Genomic DNA, 18,066 nt, shown 5'->3' with positions numbered 1-18,066 from the left:
TAAAGTCTGTCACTGTTTCTATTGTTTCCCCAACTGTTTACCATGAAGGGATGGGACCAGATGCCATGATCTTAGTTTTTGGAACGTTGAGTTTTAAGCCAATTTTTTAACTCTCCTTTTTCACTTTCATCAAGAAGCTCTTTAGTTCTTCTTTACTTTCTGCCATAAAGGTGGTGTCATCTGTGTTATCTGAGGTTATTGATATTTCTTCCAGCAATCTTGATTCCAGCTTCTGCATCATCCAGCCCAGCATTATGCATGATGTACTCTCCATATAAGTTAAATAAGCAGGGTGACAATATACAGCCTTGACATACTCCTTTTCTGATTTGGAACCAGTCTGCTGTTCCATGTCCAGTTTTAACTGTTGCTTCTTGACCTGCATACACATTTCTCAAGAGGCAGGTATGGTGGTCTGGTATTCCCATCTCTTTAAGAATTTTCCAGTTTGTTGTGATCCACATAGTCAAAGGCTTCGGCGTGGCCAATAAAGCAGAAATAGACGTTTTTCTGGAACTCTCTTACTTTTTTGATGATCCAGTGGATGTTGGTGATTTGACCTCTGGTTCCTCTACTTTTTCTAAATCCAGCTTGAACATCTGGAAGTTCACAGTTTATGTACTATTGATGGCTGGCTTCGAGAATTTTGAGCATTACTTTGCTAGTGTGTGAGATGAGTGCAACTGTGCGGTAGTTTGAACATTCTTTGGCATTGCCTTTCTTTGGGATTGGAATGAAAACTGACCATTTTCAGTCCTGTGGCCACTGCTGAGTTTTCCAAATTTACTGGCATTATGAGTGCAGTACTTTCCCAGCATCATCTTTTAGGATTTGAAAGAGCTCAACTGGAATTCCATCACCTCCACTAGCTTTGTTCATAGTGATGCTTCCTAAGGTCCACTTGACTTTGCATTTCAGGATATCTGGCTCTAGGTGAGTGGTCATACCATCGTGGTTATCTGGGTCATGAAGATCTTTTTTGTATAGTTCTTCTGTGCATTCCTGACACCTCTTCTTCTTCTGCTTCTGTTAGGTCCGTACCATTTCTGTCCTTTTTTGTGCCCATCTTTGCATGAAATACTCCCTTGGTATCTCTAATTTTCTTGAAGAGATCTCTAGTCTTTCCCATTCTATTGTTTTCGTCTATTTCTTTGCATTTCCTGATCACTGAGGAAGGCTTTCTTATCTCTTCTTGCTATTCTTTAGAACTCTGCATTCAATTGGGTATATCTTTCCTTTTCTCCTTTGCATTTCGCTTCTTTTCTTTTCTCAGCTATTTGTAAGTCCTCCTCAGACAACCATTTTGCCTTTTTGCATTTCTTTTTCTTGGGGATGGTCTTGATCCCTGCCTCCTGTACAATGTCATGAACCACGGTCCATAGTTCTTCAAGCACTCTGTCTATCAGATCTAATCCCTTGAATCTATTTCTCACTTCCACTGTATAATCATAAGGGATTTGATTTAGGTCATACCTGAATGGTCTAGTGATTTTCCCTACTTTCTTCAATTTAAGTCTGAATTTCACAATAAAGAGTTCATGATCTGAGCCACAGTCAGCTCCCAGTCTTGTTTTTTCTGACTATATAGAGCTTCTTCATCCTCGGCTGCAAAGAACATGGTAAATCTGATTTCAGTATTGACCATCTGGTGATGTCCATGTGTAGAGTCTTCTCTTGTGTTGTTGGAAGAGGGTGTTTGATATAACCAGTGAGTTCTTTCGGCAAAACTCTTAGCCTTTGCCCTGCTTTGTTTTGTACTCCAAAGCCACATTTTACTCCAGGTATCTCTTGACTTCCTACTTTTGCATTCCAGTCCCCTATAAAGAAGAGGACATCTTTTTTGGGTGCTAGTTCTAGAAGGTCTTTAGGTCTTCATAGAACCATTCAACTTCAGCTTCTTCAGCATTACTGGTCAGGGCATAGACTTGGATTACTGTGATATTGAATAATTTCCCAGCCCTATGGAATCATTAATCTTCTTTCAATCTCTATGGATTTGAGTACTATGGACATTTCTTACAAATGGAATCTCATAATATGTAGTCTTTTGTGATTGGCCTCTTTTACTTAGCTTATTATTTTCAAGATTCACCCATGTTGGAGCAGTACTTTATCTTTTTTGCCAAATAATATTCCATTGGATGGATATATCACATTTTAAAATCCACTTAGTTAACTGACATTTGGATTGTTTCTACCTTTTTACTATAATGAATATAGTTACTATGAATATTTGTGTACAAATCTCTGCATGGATGTATGCTGTCATCTCTTTAGGCATATACCTGGAAATAGAACTGGTGGGTCATATGGTAATTTATTTTTAACATTTTGAGAAGCTGCCAAACTATTTCCAAAGTGGTTGTACCCTTTTATATTCCTACCAGCAATGTATGAGGGCTCCAATTTCTCCACTTTCTCCTCAACACTTGTTACTGTATTTTCCATTTTATTGATTATAGTCACCCTACTAGGTTGTAAAGTTTATCTTGTTACAGTTTTGATTTGCATTTTCCTAATGACTAATGACAATGAGTATCTTTTCATGTGCTTGTTAGCCATTTGTATATCTTCTTTGGAAAAATGTCTATTTCAAGTCTTTTGCCCATTTGTTAATCAAACTGATTTCTTGTTGCTGGATTCTAACAGTTTTTTAAAATATGTTCTGGATACAAGTTCCTTATCAGATATACGATTTACAATTATTTTCTCCCATGCTGTGGGTTGTCTTGTAGCTTTGTTGATGGTATCTTTTGAAGCACAAGATTTCAATTTTAATGAATTCCAATTTTTCTATTTTTCTCTTTTGCCATTTGTATTCTCGGTGTCCTTTTTAAAAAGGATTCACCTAACCCAAGTCATGAACACTTATTCCTATGTTTCTTCTCAGTTCAGTTCAGTCACTCAGTTGTGTCCGACTCTTTGTGACCCCATGAACCACAGCAGGCCAGGCCTCCCTGTCTATCACCAACTCCCAGAGTCCACCCAAACCCATGTCCATCAAGTTGGTGATGCCATCCAACCATCTCATCCTCTGTCATCCACTTCTCCTCCTGCCCTCAATCTTTCCCAGCATCAGGGTCCTTTCAAATGAGTTAGCTCTTTGCATCAGGTGGTCAAAGTAGTGGAGTTTCAGCTTCAATATCAGTCCTTCCAATGAACACCCAGGACCGATCTCCTTTAGGATGGACTGGTTGGATCTCCTTGCAGTCCAAGGGACTCTCAAGAGGCTTCTCCAACACCACAGTTCAAAAGCATTTTAGTTCTTTCATTTAGGCTTATGATCTATTTTGAGTTAATTTTTATACATGGGGAAAGGAAGGGATTCAAATTGATTCTTTTGCATGTGGCTATCCAGTTATTCCAATATCACTTGTTGAAAAGACTAATTCTTTCCCCTTTGAATTAGCTTGGCACTGTTGTCAAAAGTCAATTGACTATAATAAAAAAGTTGAAAAGTCATTTCACTATAAATGTAATGGTTTATTTTTTTGGATCTCACTTCTGCTCTGTTGATTTATATGTCTGTCATTGTATCAGTACCATGTTGTCTTGATCAGTGCAGCTTTGTAGTAAGTTTTGAAACTGGGAATTGTGAGTTCTCCAATGTTATTCCTTTTCAAGGCTGTTTTGGCTATTCTGAGTCCCTTGCATTTCCATACAAATTTTAGGATGTTTGTCAATTTCTGTAACAAAGGCAGCTAAATATTAATTGAGATTGTATTTAATTTGTAGATACATGTGGGGAGTATTACCATCTTCAATATTAAAACTTCCAACACATGAACAGGATGTCTTTCCATTTCTTTAGGTCTTCTTTAATTGTTTCCAACAGTGCCTTATAGTGTTCAGAGTGCTAGTTTTATGCTTATTTTCTTGAATTTATTCCTGAATATTTTATTCTTTTTGAGGCTATTGCAAATGCACTGTTTCCCTAATTACATATTTGGACTGTTCATTACAAGTGTATAGAAATACAGTTGATTTTTATATATTAGTCTTGAATCCTAAAACTTTTTTTCTTAGGATGAGCTTGTTCATTTTTGCTGAATTTGTTTTTTAGATCTATTAGTCTTTTTTAGTAATTTACAGAGGATTTTTATATATTCAAGATCATGCCATTTTCAACAGAGATAGTTTTACTTCTTCCTTTCTGATCTAGACGACTTTTACTTCTTTTTCTTACTCAATGATCCTGTTCTCGGGGGGATGCATTTAGTCTTTGACCATTAAATATGATCTTGTCTGTCTATGGGTTTTTCATAGATGCCCTAATATTATTAGGTTGAGGGAGTTCCTGTCTATTTCTAATTTGGGGATGTTTTTATCTTGAAAGGGTGCTGGATTTGTCAAATGCTTTTTTTTCCCTATCTATTAAGATGATCACATAGTTTTTCCTCCTTTATTCTATTAACATATTATATTAATTGGATCTTGAGTGTAAAACCAACTTGTATTCCAGGGATAAAACCCATTTGGTGGTGGTATATAATCCTTATCATGTTACTAGATTTGGTTTGCTAGTATTTTGTTCAGGACTTACGTGCCTATGTGTATTGGTCTACAGCTTACTCATAATGTCTTTGTTTGCAATAATTTTAGTTTAAGAATCATTAATCTTTTAAGGTCATGATTCTAAGCAAACTATTTTTTAATGGAAAGAAGGGTCATGGGACATTACCTCAGGGAAACAAATGGGAAAATATGAAAGCACTGAAGCAATAGCTGGAAGCTTTGAATAGGGATTTCTGCTTGACGGCCTGGGAATCATTAGCCAGAGGATGTAGAGCATTAATACATGCCCAATAGTGCCTAAAATCCAGTCATTTCTAAAAGACACAACAACTGCCTAAGCTTTCAATAAAAAGAAATGATACAACCAAAATAAAGTTTAAAATTTGTTTTACCTACTTTCGGTTTTATTATTCTTACATTTCAGCTTCTTTCTGTAAAAAGAGTGAATTGTCTACAGGGAGCTTTATTTACCACCACCACCTCTAATTTCACTTTTACCTCCTCAAAATCAGATTTTTGAGATATAAATTCCATCATATAGCTCTTTAGTGTAGAAGTCCCTGGCGTGTGGCCTTTGCCTACAACCTGGTGAACTTCAAACCCTTTACCTCTGCTTAGAAGGCTTGCGTGGCCTGACTTACCTCTCTAGCTCCATCTTTCACCACTCTAACCAGATCTAAGCCACTCCGGGCCTTCAGCTGCTTGACTGTAGCAGGCTCTCCCCTCTTACTGGAGGTTTCTCCCCCATGGTACTCTCTCTCTAATCTGTTCTTCCTTCTGCCCATTATATTTGGCTAATTCTCTCTCATTCCGTAGGTTCCAAATTAGATTATCTGCCTTCAGGAAGCTCTATTTGACCTCCAAAATCTGGTTAGGTGCTTCTCCTCTGAGCAATCAAAGCAATTGTAGGTCTTTTGTTTTAGCCCTTAGCACCTTGTTTTACAACTGCTTGTTTGTCTGTATGCTTTGGGACACTGAAAGTCCTGTCTGGGCAGAAACTATGTTTACCTCAGTGCCTAGAACACTTATAGATGATAGGAGCTCAAAATATGTTTGTTAAGTTAATAAGTAAATACATGAACTAATACGAAGTTCATCATAATCTGGTCCTTTACCTTTTCCGTCTCATTTTCTGTCACTTGCTACCTACACCCAAACACATACTTACACTACTCTCGTCACACAAAATTACATGCAGTTCCCTGGACATACTGAGCTCTCGTATACCTTCTCTGCCCTTCTATGAGGGACACCTTAACTCACTTGAACATTCAGTGAACACCTGTGAAATTCTTAGTTTTAATTATCACATTCCTAGTGAAGTCTTCCCTGACTCCTCAACTTCTCCCCAAAGCCAGGTCAGTTAGGCTTCCCAAGCTCTGTATATCCTTATTTGTACTGTAATGACCTCATCAGTGATCTTGCCAATCCCCAGTGCTTACTATGGTGTTTGGTACATACTGAAACACTTACAAAAAGTTTTCTGAATGTAGAAGGAAATAATGAACAGGCGTATGGGGAGAGGCAATATACTTAAGATTTAAGAGTGGGCTAGGGCTTGAGTCTAAAATAAACAGAAAGGACCTAGAAAATGTTTTGAAAAGGTCAACATCCCTTATTAACAGACTAAACATACAGAGTAGGAAATGAAAAGGAAAATCATGGCTGATCTACGTTTATGAAGTTAGAGAACACGGCCAATAACAGGAAACTACAGGGAGAAAATGGACTTAACACCTACTGATAGAGGCTTAACAAATATGTATCATGAACTGTTATGCTCAGTTCTTTTACACTGATATCTAGAAAAGACTCTAGACAAGGTGTTATACAGTGCTTAACTGTAAATGGATGGGAAGAGTAAAGTTAAGAAATAACCTTTCATGTAGCAATAATACATTTTAAACTTACTACACTTCCTAGAAAGGGTAAGTTTTAAATAGGCATCTCCATATTATATAAAAGGTAAGCACATATATGAATATGTATGGATTAGTCCTCTATTTTATAAGAAATGATCTGGTATACAAAAAGTAGAGTGAAAATGACAGGGATAAAAGACAAAATATAACAGGAAGAAAATAAACTTTGAAGTACCTGCGTATAATACAGTCTCTATGAGATCTTTAATGTGGGCCCTGCTATTCTCTGAAGCAAGAAGAGGTGCTGTCCCATTGGGAGCTGGAACGACAAGTGGTCCAACTAAAAACGCACAAGCTCCCCCGAGGTAACTGAGCATCGACGCGATAGCTGTGGCAGTGGCCCGCTCGTCTGCAGAGAACCATGTTGTGGAGAGGAATGGAGCTGCGTTCATTACAGTTGGACCTGCCAATCCATTTAACAGCTGTCCTCCATGGATTAGTCTGGAATCAAACAAATTAAAAGGCTGTGAGGTAGCTAAAATAGGCATCTTCTAGACAAAAAGAAGTTAGCCAACAGTGTTTACTACAGCAATAAGAATACATATCTATAAAGAATAAGAGACACCTGAAAGGTGAAGTATGGTGACTCTCTGTGAGGGAAATCAAACACACCAATCTGATTCTCCAGGCAAGAATACTGGAGTGGGTTGCCATTTCCTCCTCCAGGGGATCTTTCTGACCCAGAAATCGAACCTGTATCTTTTAAGTCTTCTGCATTGGCAAGCAGGTCCTTTACCACTAGCGCCACCTGGGAAGCCCCAAATACACCAATAACTGCATATAATCATAATACAGCAATGCTGCTGCTGCTGCTGCTAAGTCACTTAAATTGTGTCCAACTCTGTGCGACCCCACGGACAACAGCCCACCAGGCTCTTCCGTCCCTGGGATTCTCCAGGCAAGAACACTGGAGTGGGTTGCCATTTCCTTCTCCAATGCATGACAGTGAAAAGTGAAAGTGAAGTCGCTCAGTTGTGTACGACTCTTAGCGACCCCATGGACCGCAGCCTACCAGGCTCCTCCATCCATGGGATTTTCCAGGCAAGAGTACTGGAGTGGGTTGCCATTGCCTTCTCTGGATACACCAATGGTCACCCCTTATTCATTTCACAAATATTTACTGAAGCCTGTGATTTGTGCCAGGTACCAAAGTAAATACTTTCAATAACCTTGTTTTATTTATTATCACAACATTATATGCAAGATATTATTATCTCCATTTATTGAAATGTGAAAGCTTTGGCTCGGAAATATAAAAAAACTTGCCCAAGTGCTAACAGGCAAAGCTGAGATTCAGACCCAGGTCTGACTCCCAATTCCATATCCTCGGAGACTGCCATTTATAGACACCTAGTAAGTGCCTCCAGCCCTACAAATAACACAAATGAGCTCAATATTTCACACATACTCTCTGCAGGATAACAGAAATACAAAAAAGGAAAAATAAACATTATAGAATCTTCTAATGGAAGAGGAACTGGTCAAGGAATCAGAGGATTTGGTCTGCACCTAACTACTTTAATGCTCCTGGGTAATATGTCTTTGTGGGATTCCATTCCTTCTCCCATAAAATGAAGAGATTAGTTTAATTTCAGTCTGCATGCCATGAGTATTTCTTACGTGAAGGTACTATAATTACAGATCCCTAGGTCCTTTCCAGTCTCAGACTTTAATTGCAAGGCTCAGTGAAGAGTAGTTCCTTGCCTCCATTTCATTTGTTCTTGTGCTCACCCTTCCTCATTACCATATTCTGTTCAGTGCTCTGTCCTGTTTCCTGATGAACACGGAACCTGAAAACCCTTTTCCCACATTTCTTTTTCCACCCCCAACATAAACATTCACATTCAAAAGTAGCCTTGAAGGAGAAAAGAAGTCAGAAGCTCAAAAAGTACAGAAACGAGATGGACGGGGACACGACGTAGCATCCTGCTTATCTATGAAATGCAGTTAACACATCAGCTGGACCTATTTCTTGAATACAGGGTGACCCTTCTGTTATTTAAAGATGTAAAAAATGCTGCGGGCTTGAGAAAAAAGGCCATGGAAGGTGCCATTGATGGCTCGTTAATAAATCCTACAGTGATTGCTGATCCATTTCAGGTAATTGTGGCTGCAAACAAAGCAGTTCACCTCTACAAACTGGGGAAAATGAAGACAAGAACTCTATCTACTGAAGTTATTTTCAATCTTTCCCCAAATAACAATATTTCAGAGGCCTTGAAAAAATTTGGTATCTCAGCAAATGATACTTCAATTCTGATTGCTTATATTGAAGAGGGTGAAAAACAAATAAATCAAGAATACCTAATATCTCAGGCAGAAGGTCATCAGGTTCCTCTGAAAAATCTCCCTGAAATAACAAATATTACAGAAGTCAAAAAGGTATATAAACTATCTTCACAAGAAGAAAGTATTGGAACATTATTGGATGGTATCATTTGTAGAATGTCAACAAAAGATGTTTTGTGAAATGACAGAAATATTAAAAAATTTTCAGCTTTTATTAAAAAAAAAAAAACAAAAAGCACAGACAAAAAAAGGGAAGTGAGTCAACCTCTTCTGCTTTGGAGGTAAAGGAAATGAAAGGAACAGTATACATGATATATATATACTACTTTTTTTCTGTTCCTTTTGCTTTTTAATCACTGTGTGGGTGTTAGATCTTCCTTTTAACAAGTACCACCTTGATAAAAGTTTTTTGAACGTAGAAGGGAAAATAAACAGGCATGTGGGTAGAGGTAGGGTTCTTAATGTAGAAGCATAAGTGAGTGGGAAGTAGAATATGTGAATTACGTCTGCTCAAACCTTTGTACATGTTGGAAAAATTACTTAAAGACAAAGTAGCTTCCAGAATCATTAATATTACTAAATTTAGGGAACCAAAGACATTTAAAAATATGCTCATGTAAGGGGAACTATTTTCTAAATGACAAACACAATTAAACTGTTTATAAACCAAATACCTCCTCCAAATGCCAGAGGATCCCCAGCTGTCACACAGCAATTTCATCACAGAAATATTCTTGAAACACTGTCATTAAGTGTTAAAGTTTTAATCATGACTCCCTTAATCATGACTGTGACGGTACAACAATCAAACAATGCATGATGGCTTATAATGGTAGCTGCTGTGACATTTAACTCCTTTAATGAGGTATTCCTGAAAGACTCATCCCATCTAGAAGAAGGACTGGAATGAGCAAGTCTTATTATGCCTAAAGATTATGTTAAGAGTGGAAGGAGAACATGGAAAGAACAATCTATCGAAAAAAAGAACACTTGCCTGGTGACCCCGACTCAGGGGAACCAGGCTCGGTTCCTGGTCGGGGAACTAGATCCCACAAGCCACAACTAGGAGTTCACAGGCTGCAACTCAAGATCTCGTGTGCCAGAACTAAGACCCAGTGCAGCCAAATAAATAAAGAAGTATTTTTTAAAAACCCCTTGATAGAACAGAATGAATCCTAAAAATTAGGGTGTAAAACTCAAATAATTGACATGGCTCAACTTTTGCTACCTCTCAGTGGAATCAGGAAAAGATTATTTTCCAAGCAGCAAATGTACGTGTCATAGAACGTGTGAGCTTGAGATAATATGAGGATCACCGTAGTCCAGTTTACTCAATGCACAGATCAGGATATTTCTAACACATGTATACCTGCTAAAGTCATATCGAGAGCACATATCGTACTAAGGACAATTCGGATGGCTTCTAAGTCTAAAAGGTCACCAAACTTGGGATTGCTGGGGTCTTTGTGCATCTACAACATGGATTATCAAAGTGAAAAATCACAGTGAAAAACATGTTGGTTTGGTGTTTAAAATTATTCTAATTTAAATAATTATCTGATTTTTTTTTGCATTAAAAGTCATCATACATAAATGCACTCCTCATAAATGAGTTCAGTAGGAGAACTGGAACCTACAGGATCGGGGGTTATCCTCTGAATTCGTGGGAAATCTGGCAGGGAAATCCAGTCCCTGCTCTTCCCAGCATATTTAAATCTTCCAGAACTTAGTTCTCTTCCTTCCTGAACTTGTATCCTACAATCCCTCAGGACTTGTCACTTACTAATTGGTTATAAGCACTGCCATCTGGTGACCATGGCATAACACCAATCTGTAATGTAAAGATTATCATGTTTGCCTGACATAGGTTTCTGTCACCTACCATTAACTTACCCTGTTTTAAGAAATTAATTTGTTTGTAAAAATATATTTAGAAATAAAATTAAGTTACATATATATACATACACACACATATATAAAGTCTAGTTTTTCCATTTAATAGTAATACAAAATTAGAGGTATGTTTTTTCCTGAAAAAGTGTTGGCCCTAAGACACAATAAAACCATACAGAACATTACAATAAATTCTTTAGAAATGACAATTAAGAAGAGGAAATAATTATAAATTCTTCAATACAAGCTGTGTGTTGTTTAATTCATTCAACCAACATGTACTGAGTATTCACTATGTATTGGGTAGGGGCTGTGATAGCAATAGGTGCATGGGAATTTAAAATTAAAAAGCTAAAACTCTTTAAGTAGAGTAGCCAAAGAGTCACTTACCAGCACTATATTAGGAATATAAAGAAAAATAAGGCAATAACTAGTCTAAGCTTGTGAGGCCTGTGACAAGACTATCAATGGTGGTCCGCCTTCCTTGTCCTCTGACCTCTGACTGGTCTATAACACAGGGGCTTCACATGTTCGCACATGGACCTGAAGGTCCAATCCCATGCAAGCTCCATCTATCCCCTTCCAAACAGCTGCCCCTTAGCTACCCTTTGGGCCCAGGGAGCACACCCCAGGGATGCAGTTCATCCTTGGAAGAACAGACCTGGGAAAGAGGCAGTGCATGGATTGCTGGGGTCTTGTGTAGCTAGAAAGTGGTGATGGGCAGGGCAGACTTACCTCTTTGGCTCTATAGACTCCTCACCCCACAGGGAATGGCAAAGCTGAGGGAAGGCCACAGTGGAATCCCCTCAGGCACGGAGTCTAGGACAAGGACTTGCTGGCACTGGCAACAACAGTGGGTACAGAAAAGAGATGGTTTGGCGGGCTGTTGAGGGGGTACAATAGGTATGGTTACGTGAATGACTAGATGTGGGGGGTGATATTCATAATTCTGTAAAAATGTCCAGTAAGTGCTTGACTACAGGTCACAGGCTAAGGAAAGAGGTCTGGGATGAGACATATATGATGGGGTTGAGGAAGAAACTCTGGAGGACCATAACTTTTAAACAGTCAGAGGAAGAGGAGTCTAGAAAGACAACAGAGAAGGAGCAATTACAGAGGTAGGAAAAAATGAAAACCAAGAAAGGCTGGTGTCATAGTAACTAAGAAGAAAAGGGTTTTAAAAAGTGGAAAGTGAGGGGCCAATAGTTTCAAATCAAACAGAAAGAGGGTTTAACTGAAATGTAAGCTCCTCGGTAACAAGGAGGTCTTCCATGATCTGAGCAGAGGCAGTTTCAGCAGACTGTTGAGGACTGAAGTCAGACGTGTAAGAAAATGGAAATTTACATTTAGACTCTTCATTCCAGTTGTTAAAAACAGATGCCAGAACAAGAACTAGGTACATAAGCTTAACAGTGTGAAAAGGAAAAACACGCAGCTTAAATGAACAGTCTGAACAGAAAAGTCTCTCTGCCTTCATGTGCTGAGAAAGAAATGCCAACTTGTTGTGATTGTTGTAATGCTTTCGAAGCACTCCTGAAAGAAGATGGCTTTCAAAAACTTGTAACTATTGATCTGAGTTGGGTGTTAAAAAAAAAACACAGAAAAACAAAAGAGGTGTTATCCACAATCTCCCATTAAGTAAAGTAGGTCTCATAACTTAATGTTAAGTTTTCTGGATCATCACTACATGCTTTAATTTTATTTTGCAGTTATCAACTAAGTTCCTTGTGGGTCAGGGCTGTGGTTTCTAAACTCCTCAGAGTGAGAAGAGAGTGGGGATGCTCTCTAGGATCCAAAACAGGGAACTGGGATCACGCGGTTCAAACCTCACAAGGTTCCACCACATACATCACATCAGTTCCACTTTTAGGTTTTAAAAAGCTTATAGTCAGCAAAACAAAACACAAATTTTCCCCCAAATTTGGGAAACAAAACTTTTAGAAAAAGACACTGAGAGTGGTAAGAGCAAGGTCAAGGCTTCAGCACTGTCTCAAGCACCGTGCATCACAGGAGGACAGGCAGAAGTTAGCAGTACAAGGACGTAGTTCTGGGCGGTAAGCTCTGGAGCATAAGGGAGCTTCTGAAGGAAGCTGACTGGTTAATTCAAGGGGTCTAACCCTGGCTTCCTCACCTGAAACTTTGCGCCTGATGAAGATGGGTAGTCATATATTGGTTAGGAGGCTGCAGGTGTCCTGACCTCTGCAGCTCAAGCTGTGACAGATGTGCAAGGCTTTCCTTCATCCCAGTCTCCTCTCACTGGTCCCTTAATTTACTCCCTCTCTTTCTCTCCCCCTAGCCCACCGAACTTCCTTTTCTTCCCTTCTTTCTCGGGTCTTTTTTCTTTGTCAATTTTTTTCTCCTTACCTAGCTTCTGCCTACTTTTGAGGCCTAGTTTGTGCCTTCCCCACAGGCCAGGTGGAAAACAGGGGAATTTCCCTAGTGGGCTGAGACGATTAGATCAGAGCTTTGGGAGTTTCTCCAGCACTGGTAGAATCAGGTGGTAAAAGCGAGGAAGTGGGAGCAGTCCACTAGCGTCAGTACTGCTGAGCCTGGGGACCCCTGCCATGGCTGGGCTGTTTGCCTTGGTCCTGTGCACATCAATCACTGCTCCTGTTGTGGACAGGCTGGGGCTCAGGGGCACGTGGTGTAGCACTGATGCACAGCTGTATTCCTTTTCATATGATTCAATATACTACAGCCTTTCAAACAAATGCCAACAGCTAAAGTTCAAACTGAAGACCTGTAAGTTCATGTTTTCTCATGAACTTGACATTTGAGCTTGTATGTAATGATATTTTGCATCCCAATCTTTTGCTTTCTGACATTCTGGAACAAATACCTAGGATTCTTAAATTATTTTCTACTTAGAATAATATGATGTTTCAGAATTAGAATTTTTATAGTTGGAAGAGACTTCAAACAGCAGCAAGATAACCTACTCTCTTCATTTTATAAAAAAAAAAAAGATATGAGTTCCAGAAAAGCTAATAATACATTTTAAATAACACTTATTTTATAACTTATTTATAACATTCTTTCTCCACAAAGTATTAGTGGGGGGAGTCCAAAGTCATACTAGCTAACGGTTAAGACAATGCCAGAAATAAAAATTAAACCTGATTTCATCAGTCCACGAATCTTTCTACTTTTCCACATGGCCTCATTCTGAAGGTTCTCTGTAACTAACAGTGATGATAAAAATCATTGATTACTGAAATAACCCAAGGTTCTCAGATCTAAAGGCATGCAGTAGTTAGCATATTTTTATTATGTGCAGAGAATCGTGACGAGCACTGGGGATAACATTAAAGAGTCAACATTTTAGAAACTGAGCAGCTATTTCCTTACTGTAAGTCCAGTACTCTTAACTTAAATTCAATGCATTTTTAATGATTCAGAATCCATAAAAATACTCGTCTCTAACACTTAACATGCCAGTGGTTCAAAAGCTTTCTCTCAACTTTCAATCCTTAATCATCTTTCATGAGAATAAACTCTTGTATTAAAGAATTTCCTGGATATTGACAATGGTCCAAAGTGCTAGAAATAGCTTTCCTTTATTTAGTGTAAGAAAGTAATAAAAAGGGAAAAACAGAGCGAAATGGTGAAAAAGAATGGGCTTTCTAAAGATTTTTACCATAGCCTCAGTTTCTTTTATGAAAATCTATTTCCCTTTTGTACCCTTTAGTAATTTTGGCCAGTTATGATTCAATTAAAAATATCTACTGCATATCTACTATGGTCAAGGCATCTTCAGACAGACATTAAAGGTAATATAAAAATAAGTACTACAGTCTTGGCCCTAAAGAAGCTTATAATAATAACTTATCACGTACAGTTATAGAAAGTTCATAAAAATACACAGTAAAAAAGAATATTGGGTTAGATATCAAAAGACAGCTTCTAGCCTTAACTAAATTTATTAACTGTATAATCTTTGGTGAACCACTTACTCTCTTTCTGTTTCAATTTCCCGAAAGGTACTTTAATTCACAGGATTATTATTAAGGCCAAATACGATAATCTCTCAGCAAGGCACAGGGGAAAAACGGACTTAGCCCTGGTCTGAGAGAGACCTACTACTTCCCCCTACTTGGTCTCATAACATTTTCCTTGTCTCATAACTTTTATTTTATTTTCTTAGTTTAAAAGTATATATACTTGTAGTAGAAAATAAGTGTATAGAGATGGAAAAAATCCATAAGTTCAATAATTCAGTAACTCACATAATCACTACTATCTTTTGACTTTTCAGTCTTTTTTTTCCCCTTTTTTTAATGCATCTCTCAATTAAAACTTAGGCACGGGTAATCATAGATATTATACTGAATATACAGTTTTATGCACTAAATCATTTTAACTTTATACTCTACATAAGCATTTTTTTATTTCATTCTTTACAATCATAATTATTAATGGCTCCATTGATAGTGTATTACATAGACGTACGAAAACTCACTTGATATTTTCCTAATGTTTGTTACTTATTTGCTAATATTAATAATGCAGATGTGATAATCTCTGTATGAAAATATTTGCCATTTCCAAATTGTTTCTTTAGGGTCAACAGGTTGGAGGGTATGAATATTTTCTTGTTGCTTAGTTGCTAAGTTGTGTCCAACTCTTTTGCAACCCCTTGGACTGTAGCTCACCAGGCTCCTCTGTCCATGGAATTCTCCAGGCAAAAATTCTGGAGTGGGTTGCCATTCCCTTCTCCAGGGGAATCTTCCTGACCCAGGTATTGAAACTGTCTCCTTCATTGGCAGATGGATTCTTTACCACTGAGCCAACAGGGAAGCCCCTTATGAAATATACTCCAAAGTTGTATTTCAGAAGGGTCTGAAGTAATTTACATTCCCATCAACAGTGGTTGGCAGTGTCTGTCCCACCAGCACTGAGTGCCCATATTTTAAAAATATGCACATAAAAATAAAAAAATATTTTTTCAATTTTAATAGAAAAATAAAAAATACACAAACACACACAAATTTGGTGTTAGTCTTCTATTGATGTTTTAACAAATTGCCACAAATTCAGTGGCTTTAACATAAGACCATTTATTATCTTACAGTTCTGTAAATCAGAAGACCAACATGGGTCTCACTGAGCTAAAGTCAAAGTGGGGCATGGCTATGTTCCCTTCTGGAGACTCTGGAGAAGAATCTGCGTCCTTGCCTCTATCAGCTTCTAGCAGCTGCCTGCTTTCCTTGGTTCCTGGCCCCCTTCCTCTATCCTCAAATCCAGCAACAGGGATTTGAGTTCTTTTCACATTGCATCTCTCTGACTTCCTCTTCTATCTCTTATTTAAGGGCTTTTATGATTACATTGGGTACACCTGGATAACCCAGGATACTCTTCCTATTTTAGGGTCAGATGATTAGCAAACTTAATCCCATCTAGAATCGGAGCTCTCCTTTGCCATGTAACAGAATACATTCACAGGTTCTAGATATTAGAAGGTGGACATCTTTGGTGGATGGGGGCATTATTCTGCCTACCACACTTGGTAAGATCAAAAGGCAACTCTTTGTTCTAATTTGTATTTCTTTTTTGACTACTGGTCTTTTTTTCCATTGGTATACTATAATTTTTCTTATTTTGAATGAGTGCTTAATATATTTATGTATATTTATTTACCTGTTCTTGCCTTTATTTTGACAAATATTTTTCCTTTTGGTCAACTCTGTTTTAAGCTTAACAATCTGAACATTTAATTTTTTTATGGTAGATAAACATATGCTTTATTTGTCAAACATAAAAGAGAGCTCCTAGCACATTTCAGCAATACAAAATTGGGCAATCCAACAAAACAGTAATACAGTTGGCCCTGTCTATCCACAAGTTCCGCATGCCAGATATGGAAGGCAGACTGTTCTATACCATTTTATCTAAGAGACTTGAGCATTTACACTTAATAAGTATAAACTTCTTTATAAGTGGCCACATCTATCAGTTTTGCTCTTTATAATTTTCCTCTGTTTTTCATCCTTTAGAAAAAAATTTCTATGTAGAGATCAGATAAATATTCCTATATGTTGTTTTCCAATTAAATATTTAACCATTTAGTTCATCTGAATTTATTTTGGTGCATGGTATGAAATGAGGATCTAATATGATCTTTTTCTCCTAAATAGACAGCCAGTTTGCCTGTGGTAGAGACAATAAACTATTTCTAATTTCCTTTTAGGTACATAACACCCCAAGTTTGTGCTAGGGTAAGTTACAGTTTGCATTTCCAAGCTCCACTTGCAGCGAGGTGGGGCCTTGTTACCAAGTTTGGGCCAATGTGATGAGAGTAGGAGGATTTCAATTGCTCTGGACTGTCCTGCCAAGGTCATCTTCCTAGGGGAGCAAGAAGATAAAGGAACTTAGGTCCCTGTGTAGGACAGAGCTGCCTATGCCTAGGCCTCCCTGCCAACTCTGGACTATCACATTAGAAAGAAATACTACCTTGTTTGAGTTACTATATTTTGAGATACCTCATCATAACAGCTTAACTGTTCCTTGATTGAGAAATTAGCTGCAGAATAGGATTTTGCACTTGAAAAGGCATTTGGCACTGGCTTAGTGGTTAGGCTGCAGGCTGAAAATGCAGGTGGCTTGTGAGATACAGCAAAACCACTGCCTGTGATGACCTAGAAATGGGTGGGAAAAAATCAGACTACTCTGTTTCCACCTCTTGCTGATTTTAGGATGGCACTACAAGAGAGGGGGAGGCAAACAAGTGTTGGCTGGTTTGCCAGCACAGACAGAAGGGACAAGAGCTCTGCTAAGAGAGTTTCTCTTTGCACAAGGCCTGCTATCCAAATTTAATGAGAATCTAGGAATTTGAAGCCTCAGGTTGCTTCTGTATCTTTAAATGGCAGGAAATAATGTCTTTTAGAGCCTGGCTAGCAGCAAAGATCAAATTAAAGGTGTTATTTTCCAACCCAGGCCTAACTTTTTTCAGATGGTATCCATGAGGCCACCATGAAATTGAGGGGAAAGGGATAAGCTGAGAGCAAAAGGAGTAAAGGAAAGGAGATTCAGCAGGAGTAAGAACCATAGCCTTAAGTAAAAATCTTTGGGTATGGCTACATTTACATGAACCTACTGGATGTAAGTAGAGAAGAAACCTACTAAGTGTCTGAGGGAAGTGTGTCACCAAAGACACCACAAAATGGTTCTACGAAACTTAAAGACTGCTTGATTCCTAAAGCAATCCTTAGGTCCCCAAATCAGCACCAGCAAACACAAAAGGCACAGCCCCTAAGAATGGCATATGTTGCAACTGCAGGTGTATTCACTATGAACAACAGACCCAAAAAGAGTCTTCCCAAGGTCAAAGCCAAAAATCACGAAGAACAATCAAAGGAGTTACTCCCAGAGAACCATGAAGACCTGATAGAAGCCAGAGATTCTAGATTTCAAGCTAGATGCAGCAACTGGACAGAACTGTGGATTTTCT

The 18,066-nt window shown here is 38.3% G+C and overlaps 2 protein-coding genes across 2 annotated transcripts in view; one reads left to right on the top strand and one right to left on the bottom strand.

Annotated features, from left to right (window-relative positions):
- SLC49A4 (solute carrier family 49 member 4) overlaps positions 1 to 18,066 on the bottom strand; it is an 84,647-nt gene that overhangs the window by 49,108 nt on the left and 17,473 nt on the right. The window contains exon 3 of the mRNA XM_043473143.1: positions 6,613 to 6,878. Coding sequence (XP_043329078.1) covers positions 6,613 to 6,878 — 266 coding nt within the window. The remainder of the gene's footprint in view (positions 1 to 6,612; positions 6,879 to 18,066) is intronic.
- On the top strand, positions 8,335 to 8,961 carry LOC122444637 (EKC/KEOPS complex subunit TPRKB-like). The gene has a single exon (XM_043473144.1). The coding sequence runs from the start codon at positions 8,379 to 8,381 to the stop codon at positions 8,904 to 8,906; it is 528 nt and encodes a 175-aa protein (XP_043329079.1). The 5' UTR covers positions 8,335 to 8,378; the 3' UTR covers positions 8,907 to 8,961.

The sequence above is a fragment of the Cervus canadensis genome, chromosome 7 (genome assembly GCF_019320065.1).
Source record: "Cervus canadensis isolate Bull #8, Minnesota chromosome 7, ASM1932006v1, whole genome shotgun sequence".
In the NCBI taxonomy this organism is placed as follows: Eukaryota; Metazoa; Chordata; class Mammalia; order Artiodactyla; family Cervidae; genus Cervus; species Cervus canadensis.
This window is presented reverse-complemented; position numbering and strand designations above follow the sequence as displayed.

Coding starts and splice junctions, on each gene's coding strand:
- LOC122444637 (XM_043473144.1), top strand. CDS start 8,379: ATGCAGTTAACACATCAGCTGGACCTATTTCTTGAATACAGGGTGACC.